The 20,029-nt window shown below is 45.8% G+C and overlaps 1 protein-coding gene across 4 annotated transcripts in view; it reads left to right on the top strand.

The window, feature by feature from the left end:
• The window catches only part of LOC106610178 (lipopolysaccharide-responsive and beige-like anchor protein), a 296,378-nt gene that overhangs the window by 122,525 nt on the left and 153,824 nt on the right, over nucleotides 1-20,029 (top strand). For all 4 annotated transcript variants that reach the window (XM_045722742.2, XM_045722744.2, XM_082978435.1 and 1 more), the window contains exons 35-36: nucleotides 5,620-5,684; nucleotides 7,660-7,768. In XM_045722742.2, the coding sequence (XP_045578698.1) occupies nucleotides 5,620-5,684; nucleotides 7,660-7,768 (174 nt within the window). The remainder of the gene's footprint in view (nucleotides 1-5,619; nucleotides 5,685-7,659; nucleotides 7,769-20,029) is intronic.

Consider the following 20,029-nt stretch of genomic DNA (forward strand, 5'->3'; position numbering starts at 1 on the left):
CCTGTTAGGAAGGGTCCCCCTCTGGCTGCATAGCTCACATCAGCAGGGTGCAGCAAGAATGAAGTGCCACTTGGTGTTACTCTGTTTTCACTCCTCCGAGCCAGGAGAGTACATTTCAAAGAATGTCTAAGCCTGATATTACCTCTCTCTGACGAGACTAGAGGGGGACACTGGTGTGCCGTGTGCTTATAGGCTGCAGACCCTGGGCTGCGCCCCGTGGCACACGGTTGGGGTTTAGGGGGCTGGTGAGGGGGAGGAGAGAGGGAGGAAAAATAACACTTTGATTGCACTGATCTTGAACCTTGTGTGTGTGTTTGGCTACGCGGCGGGGTGTTTGCTCCGGCTGTGAAGAGTGATAGGGAAAGTATTCGGCCCCGGAGTTTCAGAGCATTCCTCCTCCACGTCTTTCACCTTCCCCCACGTCCCCTGGTCCCTAAACAGCTCATACTACATGGCTACGCTCTTGATCCATTAAGAAGTCAGCAGAAAGGGCTAGAAACGCAACCAGTGGACATCTGTGAATACTTGTTTGGTCTAGTGATTGATTGATTGGTTGATTTACATTTTATTGGAAAAAAAGATGCACTGGGTACAACCCAGGGGATAACACGTTAAAGCAAAATGAACCTGTTTCCATCGTGGCCCCCAATGGAATACACACAATATGGACAAAACACAAGAAAACAACAGTATTCCCTACAGTACAAAACAGCCACATACAACACCATACAGCATAGAATAAATCGATACATAGCCGTCAATACAACTTTTGCTCTTAACCACCCTACCTTGTTATATGTACGTACCACCTTGTTTATAACCCACTTTGTAATCCAAGACCGATTTACACTTTCTGAAGTGAGAAAGTCCACCACAGACAGACATCTCCAGGTTGTTTTCACCAGCGGGTCATTAAGAGTCGTAGTCCTCTAGCTCTCAGGTCAGAGAGTATTGATCTTGTAGCCGTAGTGATGCCGTGCTCCACGCATGCGGGGGGTTAAACTCCCAAGTCCTGCCGCTCTCTATTTTCAGCCTAGAGGTTAAAGGTCAGGGGTCGGGAGAAGCCAAGTGCTCCAGGGAAGAAAGTCAATGTCTGCTGATCTGCCCATTGACTAGAGGAGAGGTGTCCATCTGTTAAACAGGTCAACTCTGGAAGCTCTGACAGTGAACCATATCATCAGCTATTACACTGGATTAGGGCAGGTTTATTGTTGGATGGTGAGAACACCGTTTAGCATTCATGTTTTTGTGTGAGTTCAAAGTAGTGTTTGCTTGAATGTTTTATCCTAGAAATGACCTATGTGAGTGTCTTATTAGTAATTTCCACTATTCTCAATCACCACCATTAAATACTAATCACTCCTCAACCCAGATTGTTATTTCATCTAGGATTTTCTGCAAGATAAATATTAGTCTTTTTTAGGTGTGAATGTGATCACACAAACACGGAAGCAAGCCATTTTTTGAGAGATGTTTTCCTTAAACACAGATAGCATCTGAGAACTCTCATGTGGGGTTATTGAGTGTTGAGGAAGTCACATCCGCAATTAGACTTTGTCTACACTCGCTGTCACAAGTCCTTTTGATACGGCGACCAGATTAGGAAATGAACTAGTCAACTTCCTTATCCTTCAGCAACTGGTGATAGGTGGAATGAGCATTCAACTGTTGACTCTGAAGTTAATACATCTTGTTTGCACAATGTCTTTGATCTCTCATCGTAAACAAAGCTTATCAATTAGGAATGTTTTTTTAAGTTTGCAAGTCAGAAACATTTGGATACAAATTAGAATATTCTGTCATTTCACAAAGATTTATGTTTCATTATTCTGAACGGCTTCTGTGTAACCGTCTTATCGCCACGTGGTTTAAAGTGTTAACCACCAACGTCACGGCATATCTACTAGTATCATCTACTATAAATGCACGTTTCTGTGGCTTACTGACCCAGTTTCTTATTCTGGCTTTTTCATTCTTAAATGTGAAACAACAATGAATTAGTTCTGTTCCTCTGTCAGCCCTTAACAGGAGAGCATGGCGTGTTATGTCTAACACTTCTCGTAGTGACTGTACGCCACGATGTAATTCAGTTTCCTCCACTGATCAAAGAGACACAGTAGTGATGCTTTGTTTATATTTGTACATTTTCTAAGGCATCGCTATAAAAACCAGACTACTCGGCGTCCCAAATAGCAGCCTATTCCCTAAATTTGTGCACCGTAGGCCCTAGTCAAAAGTAGTGCACTCAATAGGGAATAGGGTTCCATTTAGGACACAAACTCTACTGGACTTATTTTTGTTCTCGTTCTGAAGCTGAATGGAAACACACAGTACACACTTAGCGCTTACGACGAGTCGTGCTCTCTTTGTCTCCTGTAAAGTCATATTCCCAAGCCCCTTTACAAAACTAACAAATACTTGTGATTATGACTGATGGGACTGAAACACACAAGCGACTTGTTTATTTTTGGTGAGGAGAACCCAGCCTGTTTTTTTGGGGGGGGGGTGGGTTAACAGGGTGTGGTGTTGTGGCCGGGCTTGACGTTTCAAAGAGGAGTTTGTGGGGAAGTCTGTGTTTTGTCACTAGTTGTGGAGTTTAAACCTTCATTATGGATCATCAGTGGTAATGAGGAAGTCTGTGTGTAGACTCATTGCCATGGAGTCATCAGAGATAAACCAAACATAGAAACTGGCTTATTGACTTCTGATTGAGAATGGCATTTGGTTTGAATGGAGCTTTGCTTTTGATTCTTACATTGGGGAAACACACACACGCTGGGTTATTCTCCAACATCACGATCACATTGACTGGTGGTCGTGCCGATGAAACAGGACCAGGGGTAGAACATCTTGTCAGGTCAGAGGTGAGAGGTCACAAATGGCTGCTTGTATCCTCTCATCAGGGTAAGGATGGGGTTATGGAATGGCTCTTATCACAGCCATAAAAGCCTGACCGCACTGACCAGGGCAGCCAGAGAAATCCATACCCCATCACAGAGCTGTCTGATAGATAGCCTCCCGTTTGTCACCATGAGGTGTGTGTGACCCCTCTGATTAGGGTCATAACCTTTTTTTAATTCAACAATAATGTCATTTTCTGTCTCATAACGGGGACATTAGTCTTGTTTATATGACCTTGGCGTGCCTGTTCAGAATGTCTCGTGGGGATCTGTGGTAATGTGAAGTGGGATGGTTAATCACAAGTAATTGGAAAAATACTTGTAACTTCTGCACCGTGCCATTGTACTGTAAATAGATTTAATTTTCACACCTGCAGAGCTTACATCAAAAGAAGCTGTGTGTCCATGATGAGCTCTGTTTTGGAATATATCAAACAAGATCCCTTCAGTCACTAGAACAGTCCAGAAGAATCCAGAGGGCAGCAATAAGGAAACTCCCCGGTCTCAGGAGACTACGTCTCCTTTCTCCTTCTTCCTTGTTGTTCCTGAGAGCAGAGCCAGACCTGTTTATGTCTGCACTTCCTGTGGTGTTTATTTCAGGCCCGGTAGGACGGCATGGCGCAGCGCTGCATAGCATAACATAGAGTAGCGTTGCGTGTCCCCCACTGCTTGCAGGGCAGGCCTGCCGAGGCTCATGGCTATCGTCATTCAGCCTGCCGAGGCCCATTGGCCTGGGTCATGTTCTTTAGGGCAAGCAACGGAAAACGTTTTCAAATGTTTTTCAACCGAAAACGAAAATGGGTGGCTCTTATTGGATAAGTCTAGGTTGTCCCTCCCCATTTGGTGCCCAAAACAGGGCTCACTGTCAAACTCACTGTTTCTACTCCCCTCACAGACACACTGGTCTATTCCCTCTGTGCACACTTTATTATGACTGTGTAGTCAATGCCAATATGGCCTAACAGGACATAAAACACTGCTGAATTGTGGTTAAATTATCCAAGTCTGTTATCCCACTAATCTACAGTTGGTTCCAGGCTGGTTGAGGATGTGCAGGCATTGGGACAGAATGGTTTCTGTACTGCCTGGGTGTGATTGGTTCTGATGCCTTTTCATTTGTCATGTTATCAAGGTGGAAATCATAATGCGTGCATGTACAAACACACATGCACATTCACACATGCTTATGTGTCGTACACACACACACACACACACACACACACACACACACACACACGTCTGATTTGGTATTAGAAGCAAATGAGCTCTCTCTCTCCTCTAGCTCTGTCTGTCGTCTATCTTCAGCCCCCAGGGCTCTGTATGTTTACCAAGGACGTCTACACACATGAACACCCAGCTTCCAGCTCCCTCTATCAGTTGAAGAGATGATGACAGCAGAGTTAAATACACTGACCACTGTCCTGTCACACACACACACACACACACACACACACACACACACACACACCGTAGCCCTCCCTCCACTTGTTAACACAGTTGGACTTTGTTTGTTTTGGTTACTATGTATCTGTTCTCCGTTTTCACTCCCAGTCAACTAGTGTTAGATATACAGTATATCACTGTGTGTGTAAAGGAAGATTTTGGGGGTCAGGGTTTGTTTACAGTCACAGGAAATAACTAGTGATTAGACATGAATAATGAATCAAAGACCATTAGTGATACCCACCATACAGACACGTCCTGACAATGTGGCATGTTGAAGTTGTGGCTGGTTTTATCAGGGCATTGGCTCTTTAACCTGAGGTTGAATGTTTTCTATCCGTATCCCCAAGAAAGGGGAAGGAGAGAGAGAGAGAGCTCGGTCTAAACGTCCGACCGACATGCCCAGGTCCTTGTTGTTTTATTATTCTTTTGACGGTTGCGTTGAGAAGGTGTTGAAAGATTGAACCGAACATGAAAGACGACGACCGTCAAGTTTCCTTTCCTGACGAAATTGCCGATTTAAAGTCACTCAAGGCCGCCTTCGCGTTTCAGCTGCGGTTTATTGAATTGTTTAGACTGACACCTTTGACCATAACACTGCTCAAAGGGAGGAAATGTGTGAGTTATATCATGATAAATGCCTTCACTTCCCTTCTCCTTCCTCTCCTCCAGCTAGCTGACTGCCTGAAACAGCAGCTCTTCTATAGGGCTGCTATGTATACCAGCTGACTGCTCCTTGTTCAGACTCACTCAACAGAATATTATACAGACATAATTGGTGCTGAGGGCGGAAGGGGCAAAATGAATCTTTATTTCTCTCTCTTTCTCACTGTTCCTTCATTTACCCGTCTGTCCATCCACAGTGACTTATGTGTAAAGTAATGTGCGTAGAGTAACAGTATGTGGTTTCTGCGGTGTTGCTAATGTCCCCGTATGCGGTTTCTGCGGTGTTGCTAATGTCCCCGTATGCGGTTTCTGCGGTGTTGCTAATGTCCCCGTATGCGGTTTCTGCGGTGTTGCTAATGTCCCCGTATGCGGTTTCTGCGGTGTTGCTAATGTCCCCGTATGCGGTTTCTGCGGTGTTGCTAATGTCCCCGTATGCGGTTTCTGCGGTGTTGCTAATGTCCCCGTATGCGGTTTCTGCGGTGTTGCTAATGTCCCCGTATGCGGTTTCTGCGGTGTTGCTAATGTCCCCGTATGCGGTTTCTGCGGTGTTGCTAATGTCCCCGTATGCGGTTTCTGCGGTGTTGCTAATGTCCCAGTGTTTGTGTTTCAGGAGTGGCAGAACTCTATCCAGAAGAACGCAGGCTTGGCCTTCATCGAGCTGGTCAACGAGGGCAGGTACGTTTTCTGACACGCACGCGGACACACACCGTCCAACCCACTCCAACCATCACCACTTCATTATGTCCCACTCTGGCCGATCCATAGCGCGGCCCCTGGCCCTCGAGGCTCCAGGCCCTCACAGTCACCATTAGGGCCTCTATTGAAGAGAAAAATCTATACTGGAGTAAAGAGGATCTGTGGAACTGAGAGGGGCTTTATAGAGTTCAAGGCTCTGTCAATACCTGCCTGTCCCGGAGGGAGGGACTGACGGAGGATGGGTGACAGGGGTGACTGCAATCCCTGACTCCTCATGACGCTTGGGAAATCTCCCATCTTCCTTGTCCCTCTCCATGTCCCTTCTGCTGTCCGTACTATCCAGGATCAGCATTCCCATATCACTCCTGGGACCAAACAACTCCCATCAATTCGGAGTTAGAGGTCCGGGATTTACATTAACGATCCCCCGGGCTGGAGAATTACCGAACGCTAATCTAGGATAATGTTAATGCATCCACTGATGGACTTCCTCAATGTGTGTGTGTTTGACTTCCTCAAACACACAAGTAGTAAGAAGAGGAGGAGAGAATCGAAAAGAGAGGTGGAAGAGAAGCAGGATAAGGAGGAGGGAAGGAGTAGGATAGGAGGAAGAAAAGTGGAAGGATTAGAGGATGAGGAGGTTGTAATCCACTCCAGAGAGGCTGCTTTGTAATCTAGAACTGGGTCTCAGTGAAAGCCTGTTGATTTGCAATGGGGGGCTGTAACACTATACCCCATCAACTCCCTGCTTAGAAGTGTGTGTGAGAGGTTTGTGTGTAAGAAGTAAGGTGTCTGTCCAAGTGTGCGCACGTACTATATTCGTGAGTGTGTGTGTATGTATGCTCGTGTGTGTCTGTACATGGTTTTATCTGTCTCTCTGTCTGTGTGTGTGTGTGTGTGAAAGAGTGTAGAGTAAGGCGTCATAAAGAGAGTGTTGAGGTTATTGATGGCTGGGCCAGGGGCCGGGGGTTGGAGAGTCTACAGAGGCCCAGGCACCTCCGCTCCCCCGCTGCCCTGCTCTGAAACAGCAGGCTTGGGTTACAGGCCCCAGGCCCGGCCCCTAGCCTGTTATTGTTCCACTTTGCACAGGCCTGACCTCTGGGGCCAGTGAGTGGCCTCTCTGGCCCCTATACACACACACACACACACACACACACACACACACACACACACACACACACACACACACACACACACACACACAAATGTTTTATTAGCTTAGATAAGAGGAAGGGGGTGGATTGGCTACATATGTAGTAACAGGAGCAAAGGTTCCCCCTGTGTCAGATGCATATCATTAACAAATCAATTAGCGCATGTTAGGTCCCAGTTAAAGGGATTTCGTGTGTGTGTGTGTCTTGTGCTAATCACATTTCCTGCTCATTTTGCATGCTTAATTTTCCTCTTTTTATGCATGTTATAGGGTTATTAAAGGGGAGGTCTTCAATTCTATGGATGTTATACGGTTATTAAAGGGGAGGTCTTCTATTTTATGGATGTTATAGGGTTATTAAAGGGGAGGTCTTCCATTTTATGGATGTTATACGGTTATTAAAGGGGAGGTCTTCCATTTTATGGATGTTATCGGGTTATTGAAGGGGAGGTCTTCAATTCTATGGATGTTATACGGTTATTAAAGGGGAGGTCTTCCATGTTCAGGGACTGCAGCACTCGTATTGTAGCACATTGTGAGAGCTTGTTTGTGCAGTTTTTATGGCGTATGAAAAGCTGATTGAACAGGTTTCAACCTATCACCTATTAGTCAATTAATTAACTTTGTTTGAACACTTACTAAATAATAATATTTTTGTATGTCTTCCACCAGTTTTATTACATCTTAATCCAAACATAATTCAATTATTCAAATCAGTAATCATTTTTTTCCACAGATTACAAATTGTTACAGTTCTGTTGATGGTGTGAAATGTCTTCCTCTGTCCTTCCTCTCTCTCAGGCTACTGAGCCACACCATGAAGGACCACCTGGTGCGGGTGGCCAATGAGGCGGAGTTCATCCTGAGCCGACAGAGAGCCGAGGACATCCACAAACACGCCGAGTTTGAGGTAAAATAGTCTGGACCAGGAAACTGGCTAACATGAAACTAGCAGATTAAATCCAAAATAGAGTCCAGATTTAAGCTCGGGTGAATGATTGAGGAGAATAGACCAGGAAGCTGGTAAACAAGAGAACATACTTGATCCAAAATGGCTCTTGACATAATTTAGGAATTTGAAATTACCCAGGCTGGTGCAGGTAGCCAGCAAACAGGAAAATCCATTCAATCCAAAATGGAGTCCTTATTTTAGCTGGAGAGGGAGAATGACTTGAAGAGAGAAACTTAGTAATAAACCGATAACTTCCAACCCCTTTCCTGACCCTCGTATCTTGGAACAGAAACATAGTCCTCATTTATTTATCCTTTCCATGTCTGAGTCTGAGCCTGCTGGGCAGTCAAGTATATTTGTAGCTTTAAGCAGATCCCATTAAGTTGAGGTTGATAGGATAGCTTGATAGTTACATATTTTCATGTTCTGTCTGGCCATATTGAATAAAAACAGCTCAGAATGTAACACCCAGCGAGGGGGTATAAAGTCCTCTATACACACACACACACACACACACACACACACACACACACACACACACACACACACACACACACGGTTGTCTGTCAAGTCATTACAGACCTGTCATAGCAACCTAGAGAACAAATGTTGTCTTTTCAAAGACAATCCCAACACGTATAATAACATCTTACACTGGAGTGGCCGGCTGTAGTTTACATTTGGCACGGCATCCTAGCCAAACAGCCTCCATGTTAATTTATCCCTGTACCTCCCGGCCTAGCGCCAACCTCCCGGCCTAGTGCCAGCCTCCACCCTCCTCCTTCATCCCTCTCTCCTTCTCTGTCTCTGTCCTGATCTCTCTGAATCATTTCCTGCCCTGCTGAGAGCCTGTCTGTTATACTCCCACTGGGGGTGTATTTCCACAGTGACAGGAATACAGCATCCTCCCTTCCCTCTCCATCACTCCCTTCATTCCTCCCTCCTTTCTCAAGACCCTGGCAGTACTTAAACCTGCAGACAGCCCACAGAGCTGCTGGTCTGAAGGGCCGACTGTCTCAACCCCCCATCCCCCGTCCCTCCACCCTCACTCGCCCCCTTACCGTAGTTGTAAAATGTTATGCTTTCTTTAAGGTTCAAGGCAGGGTCTCTCCAACAGAATGAAAAAAAAGCCCTCATGACTGTTTTAAAGCAAATTGTTGAGGGGGTGGAAAGGAAAGCATGTCCGTGGTTTGCCTCAGGTTGGTTGGTTGCCTCGGTTCGTTTGAATGTTTGCTCCCATGTTCTTCTAGCCTGTGTCCCAAATAGCACCCTATTCCCTATTTAGTGCACTACTTTTGACCAGGGCCCATAGAGGAAAATATGGTGTGATTTGGGATGCAGACCCTAGTAGAGTCTGCATATCTATCTGACTGGCAACAGCAGTACACACTGTCCACCTCCTTTCCACCCACCGGCCTCACCCTGTCAATCATTTCCTCGGGAGGTGTGGCCTGACTCGACCGGTCGTCCAATCATCGTTAGTGCGGGGCAGGCAGATGTTGGGTGTTTATGCAGATTTCTGACGTGTGACACACGCAGCCTATTTGATGAGGCTAACACACCACACACAGTGTGTGTGTGTGTGTGTGTGTGTGTGTGTGTGTGTGTGTGTGTGTGTGTGTGTGTGTGTGTGTGTGTGTGTGTGTGTGTGTGTGTGTCTCCCCGTTTCCTCCCTCAAACTCACCATGATTAGGCCATGTTATGTTCTCTCAGCCGAGCGAGGGCCAGGATATGTCTGCACCGATGGAAAAATGCACACACACACACCAGGGGCTGTCCCCAGCTCTCCAATTCTTTCTAATTGGCCCACATAGTGTAGCTGATGTTCCTGTCCGCATCACTAGTCCCTCTCATCCTATCATCTGTCTCCCTCTGGCACTGAGAAGTCCTACAGGAGGAAACAGCCTTAGACTGGATCCTGCTCTGATATACTGTAATGAAAGCAAAAGGAACATATTGTGTCGTTACATTGGACCTATTTTCCCCACATCGTCCTACGAGAGGGCCTAGTTAGTGTCCCCGTTTTCTCTCCATATCGTCTTCCAAGCAGGCCCAGTATACTTGTTTTTCCTGGTTGTGTGTGTGTGTGTGTGTGTGTGTGGTAGTCTTTGACAGTACCGTTGAGTTACAGAATGAGGATGTGCCTGACAAGCCTCAAAGACAGCCAAGGACATCATTGTTTCCTGTTCCTGTATTATTTAGTAGCTACAGTCCCAGGTTGTCTCCAGTAAAACCGCAGCGGTGGAGAAAGAATACATTTTAACAGGCTGAAATCTCATTCTATTCTGTTAGGGAGATGGTATTTGTGTTCTTGTAAATCGGTGTGATTCCACTCATTAACCTCTAATGGATTTAGTATTGGGTACATGCGTACCGCAACTCTTTTGTGAAAGCCATTCGATTGTGAGTCTCTGTCCCACGCACCGTCTGCAGGGACCTATTTCACTACGCAACCCACATATCGCACAAAGTGTTAGAACTCTTTGTTGTATTTATTAAAATCCATTTTTTTGGTGTCCAACCACACCATCCTTCCTCTCAACCCATGCAACTGTAATCAGATACCCACTAACCACCATAGCCAACTGTTAACTCTCTTTGTTAAAGACTGTTGTTTAGTATTTTCTCTCTGTTCTCACCCCTCACCCCACCCCCTACAGTATAGCCAATCAACTTTAATCAGATACCCACCATAGCCAGGGCCAAATCTATGTTTCACAATTGAATTCCCCACTTAAATGTAGCCGCTCCTCTGTGACCTCTGAAAGAAGTGAGGCCCTGATAAGTGCAACCACTGATATTGCCGTATTGATTTTCCTCCATTCCGGCTCTGGCTTGAGCCCTCCTCGAGCCATCAGTTTCATGGTTTCATTTTGCACCGCCACCATAAAAATAACAGCCCCAATGAAACATGCCCCAGGGGAAAACTGTTTTCCTCTCTGTCTTCAATTTATTTTAAATCAGTGTTTGTTCACCTGCTTCTCAGGTTTACTGTTGGGAGGACAGAAATAGAAACATGTTCGGGAATGACCGAGTGCATAAAGTAGGTGATTTGGTTGTGCCCTGACTGCCACACCCGTCACTGTTTTAGTTAGAAAGGATCTTACTGCTGAAACGAATTGCACCTTTTGTGTGTTTCCTGTTGACTATCACTTGGGGAACAAGAGTAGTCCTTCTCCACCCTGACAGGGGACTAGGTCCTTTGGCTGTGGCGCTCTACCACTACAGACACAGACCGTGAAGGAAGCGGCAGCCACCAGGGAAGTGAATTAGTCAATAGATAAAAACAAATTTATGTTTGCTCCCTGTCAGAGTTCATATCCACGGGAAGGATGTGATGGAGGAGCCGCGTGATTTAGACACCCTTTGCTTTGGAGACTCGTAACATATGCTCTCTCTCGCTCTCTCTCTCTCCCTCCATCCCTCTCTTTCTTTCTCTCTCTCTCTCCCCCGCCATCCCTCTTTCTCTCTCTCTCCCTCTGAATTGAGTTATCTTGGGCTTGGAGAGTAAGTTATTATAGCGGGTTGAGGGTGACAGAGATGAAGATAACTGGAGGGGGAAATCCAATTACCTTTTAGTGTTCTCTATCTAATGGGATCCTTAACGTGGAAGAGATCTGCAGATCGCATGGCCACGGCCCTCCTACTACGGGCAGAGTTTTTTTTACAGCATCCTTTCATTAAGGATGAAATGTGGTGGGTTGCGAGGCCACGAGAGCAGAGGAGGTCAGAGATACGAAAGACACGGATCATTTATTTTATCTCCCTCTTTCTGTTGCACTCTTTCTTTTTTTTAGACCCAGTCGTTGATTCTTTAAGAGTGAGGAAGACCCAGGTCTTTTCTTTTATCTTCCTCTCCTTCTTTCTCTCTCTCCAACTTTCTTTTTTTTTTATATACCCAGTCGTTGATTCATCCCCCAGCCGCTGTAATATACGACTAATTGAATTGACTCTCTCTCTAGATGCTATAAAAGCCGGGCGATCCAGCTAGCGATATCTCCGTAATTAGCGACTTAGCGTCATTGTCCCCCTCTGTCTAGCTTGTAAGGCGATCCCTCTCTTCTCCTCTCGCCTCAGAGTTAATGACATTAACATTGAGCTGATCCTCGTTATATTCCATCATGACAGCGTCGTTAGCACAACGCCCCCACACAGTGGACTGAGCTTACTCTTCCTCACAGATCACAGATCACAGCCATGGACAGAACACACACAAAGAATTGACTGCACACTTAACGTTTGAATCGCCATGGAACGGAGGGCGACACAATTTACATTTTGAAGTGAAACAGAATGAACACGTGACAGTTAAACATTTTCGCTATTTATAACACTAAAAACAAAGCCAACAGCCTATGCTTCGGTACTATAATGTAACCTGCTGTAAAGGAAAAAGCTCTGTTCTGGTCAAGAACAAACACTGCCGTTTATAGAGTGCTTGGACCAAATGTGGTTATCTTCATAGGTCTATAAACCATCTGTTTCAGTGTGAGAGAATTCCACAACAAACTGTTTCAATGTCAGAGGATAGGTCGTGACCCCAATCTCCCATAGCGTCTAGAAGAGCCCCCTGCAGGTCACCACTCTGGCTGTAGCCCGACAGGCGTCAGGTGCCACCACCTGACACATTGTTTACAACGTATCAACACACAACACTCACCGCTCTGACCGACAGTCGTCACCTGTCTTAAGGCGGTCACAGCGGTGAGTTCTAGGTGACAGCTATAGAGCTGGGAGTACAGCCATCTCACTATGGTGCTGGTGAGACCCTCTGGGTAATGACAGGGAGGCTTGTTAACGGTTGCTGGAGTCATTTATTAGTGGGATTCGTTTGGGATTCAGTAGTTTGATTCGTATATTATGACAGGATAAAGCAAGTAGATTCAACTTACCCAGCAGTGTTCTATATCTCTGTCTACCTCTACCCTCAGAGAGAGTACTTACCCAGCAGTATTCTATATCTCTGTCTACCTCTACCCTCAGAGAGAGAGAGAGTACTTACCCAGCAGTATTCTATATCTCTGTCTACCTCTACCCTCAGAGAGAGAGAGAGTACTTACCCAGCAGTATTCTATATCTCTGTCTACCTCTACCCTCAGAGAGAGTACTTACCCAGCAGTATTCTATATCTCTGTCTACCTCTACCCTCAGAGAGAGAGAGTACTTACCCAGCAGTATTCTATATCTCTGTCTACCTCTACCCTCAGAGAGAGAGAGAGTACTTACCCAGCAGTATTCTATATCTCTGTCTACCTCTACCCTCAGAGAGAGAGAGAGTACGTACCCAGCAGTATTCTATATCTCTGTCTACCTCTACCCTCAGAGAGAGAGTACTTACCCAGCAATATTCTATATCTCTGTCTACCTCTACCCTCAGAGAGAGAGAGAGTACTTACCCGGCAGTATTCTATATCTCTGTCTACCTCTACCCTCAGAGAGAGAGAGTACTTACCCAGCAGTATTCTATATCTCTGTCTACCTCTACCCTCAGAGAGAGAGAGTACTTACCCAGCAGTATTCTATATCTCTGTCTACCTCCACCCTCAGAGAGAGAGAGAGAGTACTTACCCGGGAGAGAGACTACTATCCCAGTGTCTGGCTCTTCTCTGTGTGTAATTAAGTCCCTTGGTTATGCCTCTTGCACTGCTCCTCACATCATTATCTTTGCCCAGCTGACCCAGAGCTGTGAATAGCACATATATGAGCACCTCCTCCCGACTCCCAAGTCCTCTTTACTACATACTAACTGACACTTTAGTCTCTGGAGTAGGACTCTTGCCTTGCCTACTATCTTTGTTATCCCATAGAGGGACATCATTTTATTGATTTCATTTTACTGAGGAGTTGGAGAGGAATTCTTGGAAAGGATAATTATGTTGTATATTATTGAATAAGGCTGTGTATTCATAAAAATAAAAATGTAGAAGAAGCAGATTCTCAAGTGCAATTGAATGTATTTTTAAGGCAGACACCAACCTGATGTGGAGTTAAATGTGGTAAATGTACAGCACTAAAAGAAGAAAGGGTATGTCCTTGGTGCGTTCCTATTGTTATCTCTTCTGTTTGGAATCATCACTCTGCATCCAGACAACTAGCCGAGCGCTAGCCAGCGTTCCAGAAGAAGTGGATTATTTTTCATCTGCAGCGCCTCTGCCTTCATTTGACTATTTTTCACCCCGGAGAGGAGAGTTAACAGGTGTGATTTGTCACGTGCTGGCGTGACCTTGGAGTGCTTCTGGAGTCAGAGTGGATGGAACCTTCAGCCCAGCTTAGACTAATGGTAGCTACTGATTGGAGCGGGGCTTGACACAGCTGCTGGTTTGAGCAAGGAGGGAAGGAGGGGGGGGGGGGGGGGGGGGGGGGGTGGGGAATGGGAGAGAGAGCGAGCGAGAGAAAGAGAGGAGAGGATGCCGCTGGGAGGAGAGATGAAGAGTCCTGACAACTAGGCATTGTGACCAGTCCATTAAAAACCCACAGCAGCCAGAGACGAGGGACAGGAGAGAGGGATGAGAGAGCGAGAGAGATACTTTGATAAGTGTTGCGCCTGCGTTAACCTTGATGGCCACTATCGGGACGATGCATGCCTCTGGGATCTGTTTGGCTGGATGAGATTATTTTTTCCTCAGCAGGAAAAATCAATACTCTGCGAGCGCGGCGTGACAGGGGCATCATTTCACAATTGAAGTGGCTGTCAGACGTCGTCATTCGATGACTTTTGTTCGCCGTTGTACTTTTAAGCCTTCATTTTTCTCCTTCGTCCCCCCCCCCCCCCCCCCCCCCCCCCCAACTCTTTGTCTGAGTTAACCTGATGGTGTTTTATGTGGCCGTTTTAAACTTGAGGGCAAGAGATCAAGTGCGAGGGGGAATCTTCTTCAGAAACCAATTGTTTCAGCATCTCCCTTTTGTTTGGTAACTCCTCCTCCCATCGTTCTGAAAGGACTTCCTTATTCCTAGGAATATTTGCATTCCCTCTCAGAACACGACAAGGACACGCACCCCGGACGGACAGTTTCCCCACTTTAAATGAAACCCTCTGGGACGGCTTGTCGGCGAACGTGAGAAATTGGAAGAGGAGCGCGAGACAACTCGGCGATAGCCGACCCCTCTGTGTCTCTCTAGCTGGCTTCTCTACTGCACCACACAATGTCAAGACAGAGTACTCATCAAGCATTGCTTTAATAAGATCCCCACTGTTGTGTGTGTATGCGAGTGGCGTCGCCCGTTTCTCCAGCAGAACCTTGAGCGCTTTGTGATGTCATGAAACGAGCGCCTTGAAGGCTGAGACAGTGTGGCACAGAAACATTTCAAGGTCCTTGGCTCTGTCACTCACTGTAAGTGATAAACACAGGCTTTATATCTGGTAATGAGGCCTGTATCCCCACTCACACCCTCATTATACTGGTGAACCCCTCAGGCCCTGATGGGAGAGCGTGACAACTACAGCATTTAGAGGGGCTTGACAGCATATTATTCTACACACAGAAACCTATGCCATATGTTCTGGCCTTTTGAATTGCACTCATGCAGTTGAGTCGGTGGATATGTATCTGTGAAATGTGCTGGAATGCCTGACCCTCGTGTGTGTGTGTGTGTGTGTGTGTGTGTGTGTGAGGCTATTCATGTTGTCTTCTCATGTCATTATCATGATGTAATTTAGCCAGTGGTTCGGCCTGTTTCCCTTCCTTTCTAAATCACACAGACGTTTCTCTGGTTATTGACTTGAGCTTTGCGTGAATTGTCCGAGACACATCTCCATGTAATTTACTCGATTAATGCCAACCCATTATCAGTCTGTCTTCTCCGGGCACCTTTTTCCACCAGAGTAGGCGCCAGCGCCCGTCACCCTCCGACCCTGTCAGCCTGCTCATGTAATGGAAGGTGCTGCCCATGATTACACTGTCTCAAGTCGTAAGGTCTCACGTCACGCCCTACACACACACACACACACACACACACACACACACACACACACACACACACACACACACACACACACACACACACACACAGCTTCCTCACCTGCTCGCTTGCTCGCCAATAGCCTGTCTTGTGCCTTTTTACCTCTGACTTCATCATCATCTGACTTCCTCGTTTGAATCTGGCTACTAGGTAGACTAGACATTGATCCTGATGTCGGAATCTGGCTACCAGGTAGACTAGACATAGATCCTGATGTCGGAATCTGGCTACCCAGGTAGACTAGACATGGATCCTGATGTCGGAATCTGGCTACCAGGTAGACTAGACATGGATCCTGATGTCGGAATCTGGCTACCAGGTAGACTAGACATTGATCCTGATGTCGGAATCTGGCTACCAGGTAGACTAGACATTGATCCTGATGTTTGAATCTGGCTACCAGGTAGACTAGACATTGATCCTGATGTCGGAATCTGGCTACCAGGTAGACTAGACATTGATTCTGATGTCTGAATCTGGCTACCAGGTAGACTAGACATTGATCCTGATGTTTGAATCTGGCTACCAGGTAGACTAGACATTGATCCTGATGTCGGAATCTGGCTACCAGGTAGACTAGACATGGATCCTGATGTCGGAATCTGGCTACCAGGTAGACTAGACATGGATCCTGATGTCGGAATCTGGCTACCAGGTAGACTAGACATGGATCCTGATGTCGGAATCTGGCTACCAGGTAGACTAGACATGGATCCTGATGTCGGAATCTGGCTACCAGGTAGACTAGACATTGATCCTGATGTCTGAATCTGGCTACCAGGTAGACTAGACATTGACCCTGATGTTTGAATCTGGCTACCAGGTAGACTAGACATTGATCCTGATGTCGGAATCTGGCTACCAGGTAGACTAGACATTGACCCTGATGTCTGAATCTGGCTACCAGGTAGACTAGACATTGACCCTGATGTTTGTATCTGGCTACCAGGTAGACTAGACATGGATCCTGATGTCTGAATCTGGCTACCAGGTAGACTAGACATTGATCCTGATGTCTGAATCTGGCTACCAGGTAGACTAGACATTGACCCTGATGTTTGAATCTGGCTACCAGGTAGACTAGACATTGATCCTGATGTCTGAATCTGGCTACCAGGTAGACTAGACATTGATCCTGATGTCGGAATCTGGCTACCAGGTAGACTAGACATTGATCCTGATGTCGGAATCTGGCTACCAGGTAGACTAGACATTGACCCTGATCTTTGAATCTGGCTACCAGGTAGACTAGACATTGATCCTGATGTCGGAATCTGGCTACCAGGTAGACTAGACATTGATCCTGATGTCGGAATCTGGCTACCAGGTAGACTAGACATTGATCCTGATGTCGGAATCTGGCTACCAGGTAGACTAGACATTGACCCTGATGTTTGAATCTGGCTACCAAGTAGACTAGACATTGATCCTGAGGTTTGAATCTGGCTACCAGGTAGACTAGACATTGATCCTGATGTCGGAATCTGGCTACCAGGTAGACTAGACATAGATCCTGATGTTTGAATCTGGCTACCAGGTAGACTAGACATAGATCCTGATGTTTGAATCTGGCTACCAGGTAGACTAGACATTGATCCTGATGTTTGAATCTGGCTACCAGGTAGACTAGACATAGATCCTGATGTTTGAATCTGGCTACCAGGTAGACTAGACATTGACCCTGATGTCTGAATCTGGCTACCAGGTAGACTAGACATTGATCCTGATGTTTGAATCTGGCTACCAGGTAGACTAGACATTGATCCTGATGTCTGAATCTGGCTACCAGGTAGACTAGACATTGATCCTGATGTCTGAATCTGGCTACCAGGTAGACTAGACATTGACCCTGATGTCTGAATCTGGCTACCAGGTAGACTAGACATTGATCCTGATGTCTGAATCTGGCTACCAGGTAGACTAGACATTGATCCTGATGTTTGAATCTGGCTACCAGGTAGACTAGACATTGACCCTGATGTCTGAATCTGGCTACCAGGTAGACTAGACATTGATCCTGATGTCTGAATCTGGCTACCAGGTAGACTAGACATTGATCCTGATGTTTGAATCTGGCTACCAGGTAGACTAGACATTGATCCTGATGTTTGAATCTGGCTACCAGGTAGACTAGACATTGATCCTGATGTCTGAATCTGGCTACCAGGTAGACTAGACATTGATCCTGATGTCTGAATCTGGCTACCAGGTAGACTAGACATTGATCCTGATGTCTGAATCTGGCTACCAGGTAGACTAGACATTGATCCTGATGTCTGAATCTGGCTACCAGGTAGACTAGACATTGATCCTGATGTCTGAATCTGGCTACCAGGTAGACTAGACATTGATCCTGATGTCTGAATCTCTTTTTTCGTCTCAGTCAGTTTCAGGATAGACCCTTTATGTGCCGTTTCCACTGAGGTAAAGGGGGCCCCCTCTGGTTGCAAATGGCACTAGGCCGTTTATGCTATTTTACTATTCCCCCCCGCTCCCTTTGAAATTAGCAGAGGGGTGATGTGTTTAAAAAGTGTTCCCTGACTCACTCAGTGTCCTTTGTTCTGTCAGCCTATTGGAAGCGTAGAGGATGGAGGTAGGTTATTATGTAGGCATCTAGAGCTAGCAGGCTGAGTATGTAAGAACCAACACGACTCTAGTAGTCTAATATCCTCTATGTATGACGATTTCAGAGCAGTGGAACGACCCCCAGAATCTACACTCTGACATGTCTTTTCCACATCGTTTTACCCCGAAATGGAGGCCTTGTATTAATGGGTCTGTTATGTGTTCAGCTGTTTGCTTGTTATTTCAGTGGGGAGTCGCTCAGTGAAACTACTTCCCCTCGCCGCCAGGCCCGTTAGAAAAGCACACGTCACTATGGGGGACTAGGTGTTTTGGTCCGCGGTGAATGACCAGCGTGTTTACGATGATGTGTTTGAACTGCAGCGCTGCTGATTAGTGACGCAGTAGTCACACGTCAAGACAGGCTGGAAGGAACGTTTCTTGTTCCGTCCCGTCGTAAAGTATAGACGCGCTGTCGTCTGTTCCAGGGGGCTAACATATGTTTCAAACATTCAGTACCATTCCCTCTCCCTATACTCCCTTAACAACTCTTCTTCCTTTCAACACACACACACACACACACACACACACACACACACACACACACACACACACACACACACACACACACACACACACACACACGTCATGCTTTAAGGTCAAGGACCACTCTAATGCTCCACAAAGAGACGTAGATTGATAATTAGGGCCCAATAGCCTTCCAGAACGTGATCCAGACCTATAGATTTCCTGTCAGGTATGAAAAGTCACCGTTCCAATTGGAGAGGAGGACCAATCATTATCAAGCACTTTAGTGTGTTTACTGGTTGCTAAGGTTACTGGTGAGGCAGGTTGCATTTGTACGGCTATGGATCTAAGGCTGGGGATGTATGTGTGTGTTCTCCACCAATGGGCTGCCTTTTAGGTTCATTTCATTTGAGCATTGGGAATTGCATTAAATCATGTAGCATTGGGAATTGCATTAAATCATGTAGCATTGGGAATTGCATTAAATCATGTAGCATTGGGAATTGCATTAAATCATGTAGCATTGGGAATTGCATTAAGAGTTGCTGGTATTGATGCTGTAACCTTTCAGTATCCAACGGATGCACTGAAATCACAGTAATATGGCCATGATTTTTGCCTGAGGTACTGTACATGATAGTAACATGTATTCCTCATTTCTTTGTTGCTTGTATTTCTACACTACATGGCTAACGGCTGTTAGAAGTATGCAGTGTACTCAAATGTTTTCAGTCGGTTATATGACTTTATTTTACAGTTTAACTCTGCTTCATATTTTGCTCAGTTTATCTTAGCATTTCAAGTCTGGCTGTTTTTTTTTCCTCAGTATAGGTGTTATTGTATATACCATCTACTCTGAGTTCAAAGGCCATTTCTGATAACACATTCAGACAGAGAAAACAACCTCTGTTTTGTGATTCGGAGCCCGGGAGGCATTAGTAACTATAATGTCCGCTGTTATTAATCAAGGTGACATAAGGGCCAGAAAATGACCCCAGATTTTCATTTTGTTTTACTCAAGGTAGCGTTTCTACACACACACAGCTGCTAGAGTCTTATATTGTGTCGTTTTACATGGTGTGTAGTAGCCTATACCATTTTTCCCAGAATACATGCTAGTTCCATACATACAATATGAAGTTGCATACTATGTGTATGCCAGTATTCTCT

The sequence above is a fragment of the Salmo salar genome, chromosome 08, assembly GCF_965601325.2.
Source record: "Salmo salar chromosome 08, fSalSal1, whole genome shotgun sequence".
In the NCBI taxonomy this organism is placed as follows: Eukaryota; Metazoa; Chordata; class Actinopteri; order Salmoniformes; family Salmonidae; genus Salmo; species Salmo salar.